The sequence below is a fragment of the Cannabis sativa genome, chromosome 2 (assembly GCF_029168945.1).
Source record: "Cannabis sativa cultivar Pink pepper isolate KNU-18-1 chromosome 2, ASM2916894v1, whole genome shotgun sequence".
Taxonomy (NCBI): Eukaryota; Viridiplantae; Streptophyta; class Magnoliopsida; order Rosales; family Cannabaceae; genus Cannabis; species Cannabis sativa.
Window position 1 is genome coordinate 74,137,112 of NC_083602.1, and position 13,730 is coordinate 74,150,841.

The 13,730-nt window shown below is 35.0% G+C and overlaps 1 protein-coding gene across 1 annotated transcript; it reads right to left on the reverse strand.

The window, feature by feature from the left end:
* Positions 1 to 8,842: 8,842 nt before the first annotated feature.
* On the reverse strand, positions 8,843 to 9,867 carry LOC133034512 (uncharacterized). The gene is made up of 2 exons (XM_061109606.1): positions 9,811 to 9,867; positions 8,843 to 9,742 (listed from the first exon to the last, which is right to left on the reverse strand). Exons 1-2 carry the CDS (start codon positions 9,865 to 9,867, stop codon positions 8,843 to 8,845), a joined length of 957 nt encoding a protein of 318 aa, XP_060965589.1.
* Positions 9,868 to 13,730: the final 3,863 nt, after the last annotated feature.

The following is a 13,730-nucleotide window of genomic DNA, read 5'->3' on the forward strand; positions in this document are numbered from 1 at the left end:
CAACAAATTTCTCTTGATCCGATGGCAAAGCTAACACCGGAGCTGTTATCAATCGCTGCTTCAACTCCTGAAAGCTTGATTCACACTTATCTGACCACACAAATCTCTGATTTTTCTTGGTCAATTCGGTTAGGGGCATAGAAAGTTTAGAAAATCCTTCGACGAAACGTCGATAATACCCTGCTAACCCGAGAAAACTTCTAATTTCTGTTACAGACTTGGGTCTCGGCCAATTCTTCACTGATTCTATCTTGTTTGGATCAACCATAATTCCATTTTTCCCAACTATGTGACCCAGAAAGGACACCTCGGACAACCAGAATTCGCACTTTTTGAACTTGGCATACAGCTTGTGATCCCTAAGTCGCTGTAATACCATTCGAAGATGATGCTCGTGCTCCTCTTCTGACTGAGAGTACACAAGAATGTCATCGATAAACACTATAACGCAGCTTATCGAGGAAATCCTTGAATACCCTATTCATGAGATCCATAAAGGCCGCAGGAGCATTAGTCAATCCGAATGACATTACCAAACTCATAGTGCTCCGTATCCGGTTCTAAAGGCAGTCTTCGGTATGTCCTCCTCCCGAATTCTGAGTTGATGCTAACCAGACCGTAAATCAATCTTCGAAAACACCGCCTTTCCCCGAAGCCGATCGAACGTATCATCGATCCTAGGCAACGGTACTTGTTCTTAATCGTCGCTTGTTTAGTTCCCGATAATCAATACACATTCGAGGGAACCATCTTTCTTTTTCACAAAAAGAACCGGAGCTCCCCAGGCGATACACCGGGTCGAATAAACCCAATATCAAGCATCCCCCGAAGTTGTAACTTAAGCTCCTTGAGTTCTCGGAGCCATCCTATATGGAGCTTTAGAAACAGGTTCGACTCCGTGTGCCAAATCAATTACAAAGTCAATCTCTCGCCGTGGCGGCAATCCCGCAATTCCTCGGGGAACACATCAAGAAAATCTTTTCACCACCCGACTACCTCAGCCCAAATGTTTCAGTGTCCGCTGGAGTCAAAAACTACCGCTAGAAATCCTACACAACCATTGCATAGTAAATCCCTAGCTCTCAACACGAAATAACCGGATCCGAGACCCCCGAACCGATCCAACATAAACAAATGGATCTTCACCTTCCGCTGAAAATCACCATTTTACGCCTACAATCTATACCGGCCGAATACTTGGATAGAAAATCCATTCCCAGTATAATGTCAAACTCAGTTAATTTCAATTCTATAAGGTCAGCGCTCAATTCCCTATCTTCGATCCTAATCGGCATAGACCTAATGCACCTATTAGAGATAACCAATTCCCCGCTAGGCATTAGGGTTCCAAACCCTCTTTCTAAAATATCACAAGGCCTACCCAGAAGATCAATCACTCTTGTAGCTACATATGAACGTGTAGCTCCTGAGTCAAATAATACCGTAAATAACAAGTTGTTGACGGGAAGCTGACTTGTCACAACAGAAGGACTGGCTGCAGCATCAGCTTGGGTAATGGCAAACACACGAGCAGGAACCGGTTTCACCTCAGCTTTCGGCTCCTCTTTCTTTGCCTGGGGCAATCTTTCTTGAAATGCCCCACCATGCCACACAGGAAGCATGTCTTCCGGTTACACTCTCCCGGATGATGTTTCTTGCACCTTGGACACTCAGGATAAGAGTAACCCTGACGTCCTCCTCTGCCTTGGTTCCCACGGAACCGCTTGCTTTGCCCCGAGCCACCAGAAGCTGGAACAACTTTTCTATTCTGCTCAATGGTGGAGTCACCACCATCCCTACCATAAACAGGAGTAGGAACAGTGGGGGTTCCACCAACACTCGGAGTCACCGGGGCTCCTGAAGAAATTTCACTGTTCCCTCGGCTCTCAAAGCCTTCTCAACCATATCTGCATACGTAGTTGCTTCGGTAGTGGTAATAACCAAATCATGCCGGATCTTTGCACTCAAACCCGCTAAGTATTTTTCTTTCTTACTGAAGTCCGTGGGCACAATTCCCGCCGCCAACTTAGCCAACCGATCAAATTTCGTTGTGTACTCGGGATCGACATTCCCTCGGCCCGAACTAGATCGTTGAACTCTTTCCGCTTTGCACCTGCAGTCGCTTCATTGTAATACTTGGAGTTAAATAACTCCCTAAATTCTTCCCAGGTCATCAGCGTGACGTCCCGAGTGAGGGTTATCAATTCCCACCACACGAGGGCATCTTCCTGAAACTGGAAAGTGGCGCAGGTCACCCGATCATTTCCAACCACTCCCATAAAGTTGAGAATACGCTCAATCATCGAAAGCCATTGCTCGGCCTTCATCACATCAGGGCCTCCCAGAAACACTGGAGGTGCTCGCTTTCGAAATCTTTTCATACAATCGGTTCCATACGGTTGCCAACAACAAGTTGTTCGCCGGCACCGCCGGAACCGCAACGGCCCGAACTTCTTGAGGAGGCACGGCAGAGGACCCCGCCGCCTCAATCTTTGGATCTCTTCATCTTGCTGACGAATTCTCTCTTGCATTTCAGCAAATCTTTGCTCCCAATCAGGAGGAGCTTGAGGTGGATTTACAGGGCGACCACCCTGAGCTCTGCCACGGCCACGGCCGCGACCACGAGGATTTTGAGGATTCCCCTGACCGCCTCCGGTCTCAACCATGCCACCCTGACTTCTTGTATTTCGCGGGGCGTCCATTTAATAGGACTTAGCCTGCGAATCCATAAGCCAGGCAGGTTAGACAGCGATCAAAATTAACACCGCTCTTAATAACTTAAGGCAACACACTTCCTTTTCTTTTTTTTTTTTTTAAAAAAAAATATATTTAATTTAAATCTAATATGCTTCCTAACATGCTTTCTCATTCACATTTATTTAAAATACTAAACAAGTACGGGCTTACTGAACCGTGAACCGAGCTTTCTTTGATGAAGATTGTACATGTCATAGCAAGCTTCGGTAGACAAACCTGGCGGCTCTGATACCAAAATTGTAACGCCCTAATGCTAAGGCACGCTACAGTGCTTTTTCAATAATTATGCAATCTTTGCTAATCAAAGAAATTTCTCGAAAAACGTGTCAAATTAAAACTTTTGCATTAAATACTAAACTTTGTAATTTAATAAAATATTTACAAGTGCCGGGATCCCGATTTTTAAAACTTTACAAATTTTACTTGTCAAGCATACAATCCAAATATACAGATTTACAGGTCGCACAGCGACTTTCAAAATACAACTCCCAAATGTCCCGAGACCGAACACTCCAGGTCGCGCTGCTTGACATGTACAATCTCACCCGAGCTCAGGTTCACTCCTGTTCAGCCTTCGTCTTTCCTTTACCTACACATGGAAGCAGAAACTGTGAGTCAACAGACTCAGTAAGAAATGCATATAACATATCATATAATTTCCGACCTGTAAATAGGCGCCCATACACCTATTTACAGAGCTTAACAGATGAGTATGAACGTTCAATACCAAGGTACAACCACTATACCACATACACATCGTACCTCGCTGTACGAGTGTTGGTAGGGTTTATCCCGATCACTGAGTAACACTGAGTGATGTACCACACACCTTAGCATTTTCCTATGCTTGTGTTGGTATCACTGTATCGTACTCAAATCAACAACAATCACTGTACCAATACACTCTATAACTTAATCATACAAGTGTTGGTAGTGTTTAACATAATTCAAGCATGCATATATAAACACATATACACACATTCAGATAATCACATCTTACATTATACACAGTTCTTACCTGTTTTCCGAATTCAAGTGTGCTGGCCGACCTGAACGGAATTCACGTGCTAGATGGATGCCCTAATCACAATAACAGTAATACAGATGAGTGACTCGCTAAATCACTTTCCGGGACTTAAAACTTGAAACTAAAAGTTTCCCTATCGATAAACCTCATGGCAATACCCTAAATATCTCAAAATTGGCCAAAACTAAGGTTCTGAAAAATCCCCCAACAGGTAGACCGGTTCCCAACCGGCATCCCGGTTCTGGGTCACCAACCGGTCGACCGGTTGGTACAGACCACCCAGAACCGGAATTCCGGTTCTGCTGCAGGAAACCAAAAAATTATCCCCCTTGATTCAATTTAATCCCAATCTTTACCAAACTCTCCAGTATACCTAAACAATGCATACACAATGATTTCCAGGCAGTAATTCACAGAATAAACCAATACAACTCAAGTTGCCATTAATGAACAAAGCTTGAGTTTCAAAGCTCAAGCTTGCTTAAAACCAATCACAAGCATCAAAACCAGTAGCTAGGGACTTAGATAAACTCAATTTAACCCCAGAAATTGAACCCCAAACATTTCAAAACCTAACAGCCACTAAACCTAAACATTCATAGTGAAACTAAACTAAAACTTCAAAAACTTAAAGGGGAGAAGAACTAGGGTTACCTTGCTTGATTCCTCTTGAATCCTTAGCTGAAAACACAAACTTTAAGCTCCCAAAACCCCTTGCCCCTTGCTGCCTTCGAAGAGAGAAAGAGAGAAGAGAGAGCTTCTCTTGATTTTTCTTTGTTTTTCCTTTATTTTCCAAATGAAAATGAGTTAATTACTTAACTCCTTCTAACTTAGATGCTAGGTGTCAACTACATGGGCAGCCACCACACTCACCTTAACCAAAAGACTAAAATGCCCCTAGACTTAAAACTAGGATATTTCTAAAGCTAGGGGTAAAATGGTCAAAATCCATAACCCCGCTCAAACCCGATAATTAATTTTCTCTAAAATATTCCCCACTATAAAATAGGGTTCTAAACTTACTCATGTGATTATCTAGCCATCCATCGCATATTCCGTTGTCGCCGAGCAAAAATTACAAAATTAACATATTTCACATATAAGTTAAATAATACCCCTAGAGTTTAATAAAATCTCCGGAATTGAGAAATTATAACTCTAACATTTATTTCTAAATATTGGGGTCCACAAATAAATTAATTCACAAATAATAATAAAATAATAAAAATTAGTGCTAATTGCCTTTTCTAATCCACATTGCTAGAGCGGTCATTACATAAACATATAGGCTCACACAGGCATACACATTTGGATGGATCCTATCATGTTGCTAGGTCATACACAGATGAAAGAAGTTTGTAAAAATTACTTGTTACAAATTATTTACTTGATCTATCATCAATTGAACCTTTGGTTAAAATTAGATTATCTGATCTATCATCAAGTTAACCAAGGCAATTTAGATCAAGCAATAATAGGTTTTAGAAAACTTACAAACAATCTAAAACACATACTCCTGCAACAAGGTTAGATTTGGATAGTTGGATGTAGGATTTATTTAATTTTAATCATTTATTTCGAAAAATAAAAATAAAATTAAACCTACCATTTTGAAAAATTAGGTTTTGGGTAACCTAAATGTCATTTCAAAATAAATTGCTAACTTTCCTTTTAAATTTTATGTTATTTAATAAATTAAATAATAAAATAGAAAATGGTAAATACATACCCTTTTCTTGTTTTACAATTTAATTTAATTAAAAAATAACAAAATTTAAAAGTTAACAAAAATACCTTATTTCCTCTTTTAAAATTATCATGATTATTATAATCTTATTTTAACTAAGGTCAAGTTACCAAAAAAAATTAATATCTGACCTTAAAAAAAATAAAATAATCAAATTTTAAAGGAAATAAGAAAAAGGTAAGCAAAACTTGATTTTTTCCTATTTTCAAAATCAAATTATACTAATATCTAAAATTAATTTTAAAAAATAAAATTAATTTATTTCTGATAATTAGATTTAAAATTTGAAAAACAAAAATCAACATACAAAACTACACAAAAAATCGGAATTTAATTCCATGAAATAGAATGAAAAATCGGAAAAATTGGAAAATTGGATGAACTGTACGGATGGCATGCTGTGCATAGCCATCCGCGCGCGGATCCAAGGTTCATGACCGAGAGATCACGGCGCAGGGAGGCTGCAAGCAGCCATTCCGCGCGCGTGATGAGTTGCTCGTCACCCCGATTTTTCGAATTTTCAAAAAATCATAACTAATTCAAATTAAATCGAAATCGAGTTCTGTAAAAAAGTAAATTGCTTAGAATTTTCCAAACTATCCAACAAAAAATAACTACAGAATAAAAACAGTAACCATTTTTCCCAGAATTCACAAACAACATTCAAACATCAATATGACACTCAAAGCAACATGATACCATCCAAAAAACAAGAAAATCGTTTTAAGTCCAAATTTCTTGCAAGCAAATCAATTACCATGGCTCTGGTGCCAGTTGTTGGAAGTTATTTTACCAGGAACTTAGATCTACTCACAAGTATGTTGATTTAACAACCTAAATATGAACTTCTAAAACGATATGAAATTAAACACATAAGAGTATTAGAAATCTTACAGTGATTGCAGCGGAATATATATGTCTCCTCCCACTCAGATCTCTAACCCTTGATTCCTTTCTGTAGCAGAGTATAATCAAGATCTGAGCCCGAAAGTCCTTCTTTGTTGTCTCTGAAATCTACACAGCCTTCCTCACTATGATTGAGGTATTACTTGATGTGTGTGGGCACTACTCTAGCACTCATACATTTCGAAACAATGAAGGAATAGAGAGAGAGAGGGTGGCGGCTCAGAGAGAATTTTCTGAGAGAAAATTCTTTCAGAATAATGCTGTGAAAAGCTTTTCAGTTGTACAGGTGTGTTTAACTCTGAAGCCTTTGCCTTCTATTTATAGAAGACCACCAAGGGCTATGATTGACATTTTGAATTGAAAAAATCAAAGGGAAAAAGAAGCTAAGTGGGCAGGCCTAGGCAATGTGGAAACAAGGCTTGCCACTTTTCCAACTTTCCTTTTCCTACACTTGATAGTTTCCTTTTTGTGAAAAATTGCCAATTCCATTGTTCAACCATATTAATGATAAATCTAATTATTTAATAATTAAAAAATAATTATCAAATAATATATTATCATTTACTTTATTAATAATGAAACTAATTAAAGTTTCCTAATTAATAAATATGCCCTTCAAAATCTCTATTTACTGTTTTGCCCTTAATAAGTGCTAAATTCTCAAACTGACAAGTCCATCTTGAGAATTTTTAATTGATTAATTAAAATCAATTAAATGAGTCTTACAAGTAATATCATCTCAACTAGTGAGGGGACCATGGGTCTATATATCCGAGCTTCCAATAAGCAGATCTAGAATTTACCACTTAAATTCACTGACTTATTAATTCTTCGTTGAATCCACACATAGAACTCAGAATTGCACTCTCAGTATATAGAATGCTCTATATGTTCCACCATATAGACACATTATTAGTTATCCATTGTTATAATCCTAATGTGATCAATGATCCTCTATATGGATGATCTACACTGTAAAGGGACTTAAATTACCGTAACACCCTACAATGTATTTTATCCTTAAAACACTTAACCCTATATAAATGATATTTCAACTAAGTGAAATGAGTACTCAATCATTTATCTCGTTTGGTTAAGCTCGAAGGAAATCACCCTTTGCTTACTATTCGCCAGATAGAAGCTATAGATTCCATATTTATGTTAGCGCTCCCACTCAATCGCACTACCGTGTTCCCAAAATGTATGTATTTCCCAGACTAAAGATTTAGGCTTAACTAACAAATCAAAGAACACGAATAATACTCTTGAAATTAAGCCTAACCATATCAGGATTTAGATCATGTGATCTAGGATCAACTTCTGATATTGAATTGAATAGATGTTTACGGTAAGTTTCAAAATCTAATTCAAAGTTCAATATCGGTCCATTCCAATGCATACTCTATGCATCCAACCTGAGCTTTACTTTAACCTATGTTCTGGAAAGAACATAACATTTCTCCAAATGTAAGTAAACTCTGTTATAGATTGTCATATCAGTGAAACCCAGTGTTCTGATAAATCTAGGAATACTTTATTCACAGTCATGTTTATTTTCCACTGTGTTGACAACACAATAAACATGTTCAAGTATGTGAAAGGGGTTTGGATGAATTTATAAATCAAATAGACAAGCAATTGATTAAGTGAACCAAAACATACACAAGTGAATGAAAAATTACTTCTGTTACTTTATTGATATAGAATAATCTGGATTACATTGAAACAGAGTTTTATTTAGGGCATAAAACCCAACACTATTAACCTCAGCATTAGTGAATTTATCCATCCAAATCTGATTTTCCATAGCCCTATCGATCTTCAAAAAGATTCTTTCTTCACCCTGCTGTTTATTGCTCCAATTAAAAGAGTTTCCACAAGCCTTGACATCCTCCAATTGGAAACTAGAAACATAGTCAATAAAATCCTGTGAAGAATGATATTTAACTCTATTCCTAATTCTTTCTTCTTTGGCAAGGATGTCGTTGAAATCCCCCATGACTAACCACGGATCTGATCTTGCTATCTGATGTAAGTCTCTCCATAATGCTTTCCTCCCCTCTTCATCATTATAAGCATACACAAAACTGAGTGAAAATTGATGCTTCCCATCCATTATATTGTTTCAACCCCCAGATGTATGAGTTGACTTGTACACTTTAAAATACTTACAATATAACTGTTTGGATTCCACGCAACCACAATTCTACCCCCTTTATGCCACTATATATTTGTTGTAAAGCACCATCCTTGAAAAAAATTTAAGTACAAGACTCCTAGTTTAGGAGCCTTGACTCTCGTCTCGAGGAGACCAACCAAACCAGCCTTATTGTTATTGATAAATTGTCTAACCATGTGTTGTTTTTGTTGGTTGTTGATTCCCCGGACGTTCCAACTTAGAATTCTTATCCATTGGAAAGAGGAGGATCTCCCCCTCCTCCTATGTTATCCTTCTTTCTCTTTCCCAATGTATCACCCTCATCTATACTCTCCATCTCTGCCTTTTCTAAAATTGGATACGAATTGTCTGTTACAGTCAACTCAGTTTGTCGAGTTTCCTTTGGTCTCCAGCCCTTTTGAACTGGTTGAAAACCATCTGTATCTGCTTCATTAGTCTGAGCTTTATCCTTCCCAGTTGGTTCATCAACCTTTTTCTTCACAATCCATTCTTGTGTACCACCTGTCTTTTCCCTACAATCGATTGTTTTGTACCCCATTCCTTTACAATGCTCACAAACCCTTGGTTTCCACTCATAGTTGACTCCAACAGATGTGTTGTAGCCATATTCATCTTCAAAATCAATAAGATCTGGTAAGTCCTGATGTATCGAGACTTTAATAGGAATTCTCGGATACATTAGCTTACCTCTCTCTTTGGTAATTGAGTCCACCATTATTGGCTTTCCCAATTGCTCTATCATTTTGAACAATGACTTCTCTCCCCAGTATTTCAACTCCAGATTTTCCAATTGAACCCAAATTGGAATCACATTAAGGTTCTCCTTTTTAAAGTTACAATCTGGGTTCCATGGTTTCATTACAACAGGACGTTTATTGAAAAAGATATACCCTCCATTCAGCAGATTATCCCTGTCTTCTATGGTATAAAAACGGATCAAGAATACTCCATATGAAATCATTCCAACCTTATCAATCTTATCTTTCCATACACATCTTGCAAAACCATCGATTACAGACAGGGGAGGGTTAGCTCCAAGAACATAGCAAAAGATTGTTGAGTTCCAAAAATTAACCTCCTCTTCTATATCATCCTCAGTTATCTTCACTCTTTCCTTCTCCAAATTCTTAAAAGAATTATCCAAGTTTTGTTGAATATTACCAGATTGCAGAATTGGAGGAATGGAGGTCTTACCTTGTCAGATGTTATTGTTACATTGAGCATTTGCCTCCATGAAAGTAGCGAAATCATATCTAATTTTTTCTTGTCATTGAATCGATCGGAGTGAGGATTTTGGAGATAAAGGAGCTTGAAATAGATCAGCATTAGGTTCATTTAGTTGAGTATCCCCTTTGTCTGCATTCTCCTCATCTGTGAAATTAATCAGTTCGATACCAAGCACCGCATCCATTGACTTGGTTTTCTTGACATCTCCAGTAGAAACGGGGCCTTTCTTACGAACTTACCTCGCTTTCATTGTTGTTGGTTGTCTCCCTTGCACCTTCAATCTCGTCTTTGCCATGGCACTTTCACTGTTTGTTTTCTTTAGTGAAAAGACCCTGTTGCTACCTAGTAAGGAGGAAGGTGAAAAACTACTAAATATTGTTAAATTCTAGGATTTGTAATTTTGAAGAGAGTGGTCACTTCATTCTAATTAAAAAACTTCATTCTAATTGTAGGGTTGAAATACAAAATGAATATTAGAAAAATGCAAACTATACTTGCTGTCCCTCTCTCTCATAATATATATTATTTGTTATTTAATTATTTCTATATATGAAATTGTATTTGAATTGCAATTCTATGATTTCTTAATATATGCTTGAAGATGAATCTGATATGGTAACTATTGTCAAGGGTGCTATTTTCTACAGATCAATTGGTGCTTCAAATTTAAAAGATTAAATTACATGAAATTCATGGAATAAGCAGTGGCTGGTAAGATTTAGGTTAGGTGATGAACTGAGAGATGAAGCGGGCTTGGGAGAGAGTCATATTGAGAGGTCGAAATTCAAAATCGCAGATAAAACTCAAGAAAAAGAAAAAAAAAAGAAGAGGGAGAAGGAAATAGAAGAAAATCGAAGGGAGAGGGTGAAGAAAAATAAAAACTTTACCTTTTTCCCCTTAATAATGGCTCAAAATTACATATCGGTTGCCAGTTTTCTTTTGTTTTTACTCTTACTTCATAGTGCTTATTTCCTCACCGTTGGATTCCAAACATTCACATCTTTTTATCATCCAAAGAACATAATGTTTTGAAGTGTTAAAAACCTCAAATCCCAAGTGGGGTTCTACATAATCGACCTTCTTTTTTATGTCAAATGCTGTGAAATTTAACTCTTTTTTTAAATAAACATTACAAATTTTAATGTAATTCAATAACATATTATTTAATATTTAATTTATTTTTTTAGAAAAATAAATTAAAATAATATGTGAATATAATATTATAATGCTTAAAAATATAATGAGAAAATTTTTAAAGAAAAAATTTAATCTAAAGTAGATATAAAATAATCATTAGTCTACAATATATCTCTATAAAAATAAATTTAATCTTGAATGTATCATCGAATATTAAAATATAATTAACTAATTTCTATTGTTATAAGTCGTCCACATTGTTTGGGCAATACGATCTCGAACACGTGGCATTGCCAAAATAGATTTGTCAGACAAATTAACTTCACATCTTGACACACTGGTTTCAGATCCTTCTATATTGTCTTCACTCTTTGTTATATTATTCATAATAATATAATATATAGATTAAATATGTGTAATAAACTAATAATATGTAACATATGACTATATTAGTTGTCATCTTTTTGTAACATTTGGGGAGTTGTTACTATGAGTAACCTCCACAATTATCACCAACAATAAGAGTGTAAAAGATGTTACACACCTTTATTTGAAATTCTTAATGCTATAGGAGTTATGGTGTGTGTAAGAGTTACATTTGAGTCCATAACATCTATAGGGGTTATGAGTTTGAATTTCAAATGGTGATATTCTAAACACTATATAAAGAGGTCTAAGGTGCTCATTTTGGAGATGAAGTTTTCTATCAAAAAAAGCACTTTGCTAGAAAACCCTAAGGCTTGATAATTCCCAAAGCTATTTCCATGAGAGTTCCCTTAGTGCTTAGAGATAGGGGGAAATAAGCTTTTGGACAAAGGTGCAATACCTTGTTCAAGTCATGGTGATCCCCACTAATCTACACTCAAGGTTGTAAGTGAGTATATATATATATATATATATATTTCTTCAAATAATATGTGTGTGTTATATAATATTGTGTAATCTATCTTCTCTTCTACCTTTCATATATATATATATATGTAATATACATTGTATGTTATGCTGTTGTAACATTTATTTAATCTCTTTGTTGGTCCTTGTATTGTATTACAATAGAGTTGTAATATCTTGATTTTCTTCCATTGTAATAAAATCTCTAACAATCAAAAGCTTATTTCTTTTCAATGGAAGAGGTGATAAATCAAGATTGTGAGAATACAAGGATAAGAGATTTTATGTAAAAACCATTCATGGGTGAGCATGGTGGTGTATATTATGTGATTTACTATATTTTATATAATAGTAATATATATTATATATATGAGTTATATATATGTGATCATGCGTTTATATCATATTATATATATGATATTTGAAATTTATATCATGTTATTTTATGTATATATGTGAGATATATAATATATAACATGTATATATATGAGTAATATATATTATATATATGTAGAGCATGTGATATAATATATATTAGTGAGATTAAATATGTAGAAATAATTATTTTTATGTATTTATATGAGACATGCATACATAATATATGTTATATATGTGTATATAATATATATCATGTATATTAATGTGTATATATATGTTATATATGTGTGAGGTATGTAACATATATAGTTGTGTAATTAATGTATATATTATGTGTATATGATATATGTATATTATAGTATATATGTTATATATATATATGAGATATGTAACATATATATTGTGAATTTAATATTGATCTCATGTGTATATTACATATAGGATGTTGATTAGTAACATACATATTATATTAATGTATGAGTTATATATAGTATGATAATAATGTTGATAGTAATAATATAATATTGTTTATTGCTATTGATGTGGAAATTATTATCATCTATTTTGTGAATAAAGAATATTTTAAATTCTTTTTCAATTTTGTAGTGAACATCTCACTTTATGAGATAATAAAAGATGGTTTTTGAAAAGTTACATCTTTTATTGGGTTATAAGAGATAAGCATCTCATATTTGAGGTAAGAAAAAGTGGACTATGAGAGTTACACTTTTATTGGACTTGCATTGTCATAAGCAAGAACAAATGGATTAAAAGTGAATCCAAACTTGTGAAATGAGCCATAAATTGGAAGCGCAATTTCGGACTCAAAAGTAAATGAATCAATGTGGATTCAAAAATAGTGAAAAAATAACAAAATTGGAGAAGTAATTTTGAATCTAAAATGATCAAAGTTGTGAACAAAATTGATGAGAATTTTGTTAACTTTGGTATAATTTTGGGCTAATCTCAATAAGGAGATAACCTTAAAATTATGAGTAAAAATAATCACATTATTTTATGAGTAGTAATGTGAGTTTGATATTTTAGTTTTGTTGAGAAAACTAAAAATGTCAAATGGTATTTTTAAAGTGGACTTAAAGAGTCATTTGAAGAGGAAAATACACAAAAGTGATATTTTGTATACACTTTATGGTAAAAATGTGGGGGTGAGCCACAAATTTAATCAAAATGTGTTGAGACATTATTGATTAATTTATTTGATTTTGAATTCAAATTCTAAATCAAATTTGGCTATGTGTATATGTAAAATTTTGACATATTTTGGTGTCAAAGTTAAGTGAAAATAATTTCAAGAAGGAAATTAATTAAAAGAGTTATAGAGACAAAGTGGTCTTCTATATTTTAAAATCAAGATATTGTCTTGATAATGAAATGTGAAAGTGTGGGGGTGTATACTCTAATATGAGAAAGTTTAGACATACTTGGTGTCTAAAAATAAAATATGAGAATTTAGACATGTT

Excerpts from the sequence above, each read along its gene's own strand:
- LOC133034512 (XM_061109606.1), bottom strand. The coding sequence starts at position 9,867 with ATGATTTCGCTACTTTCATGGAGGCAAATGCTCAATGTAACAATAACA. Across the intron at positions 9,743-9,810 it reads TAACAATAACATCTGACAAG|AATTTGGAGAAGGAAAGAGT; the intron begins GTAAGACCTCCA and ends AATTCTTTTAAG.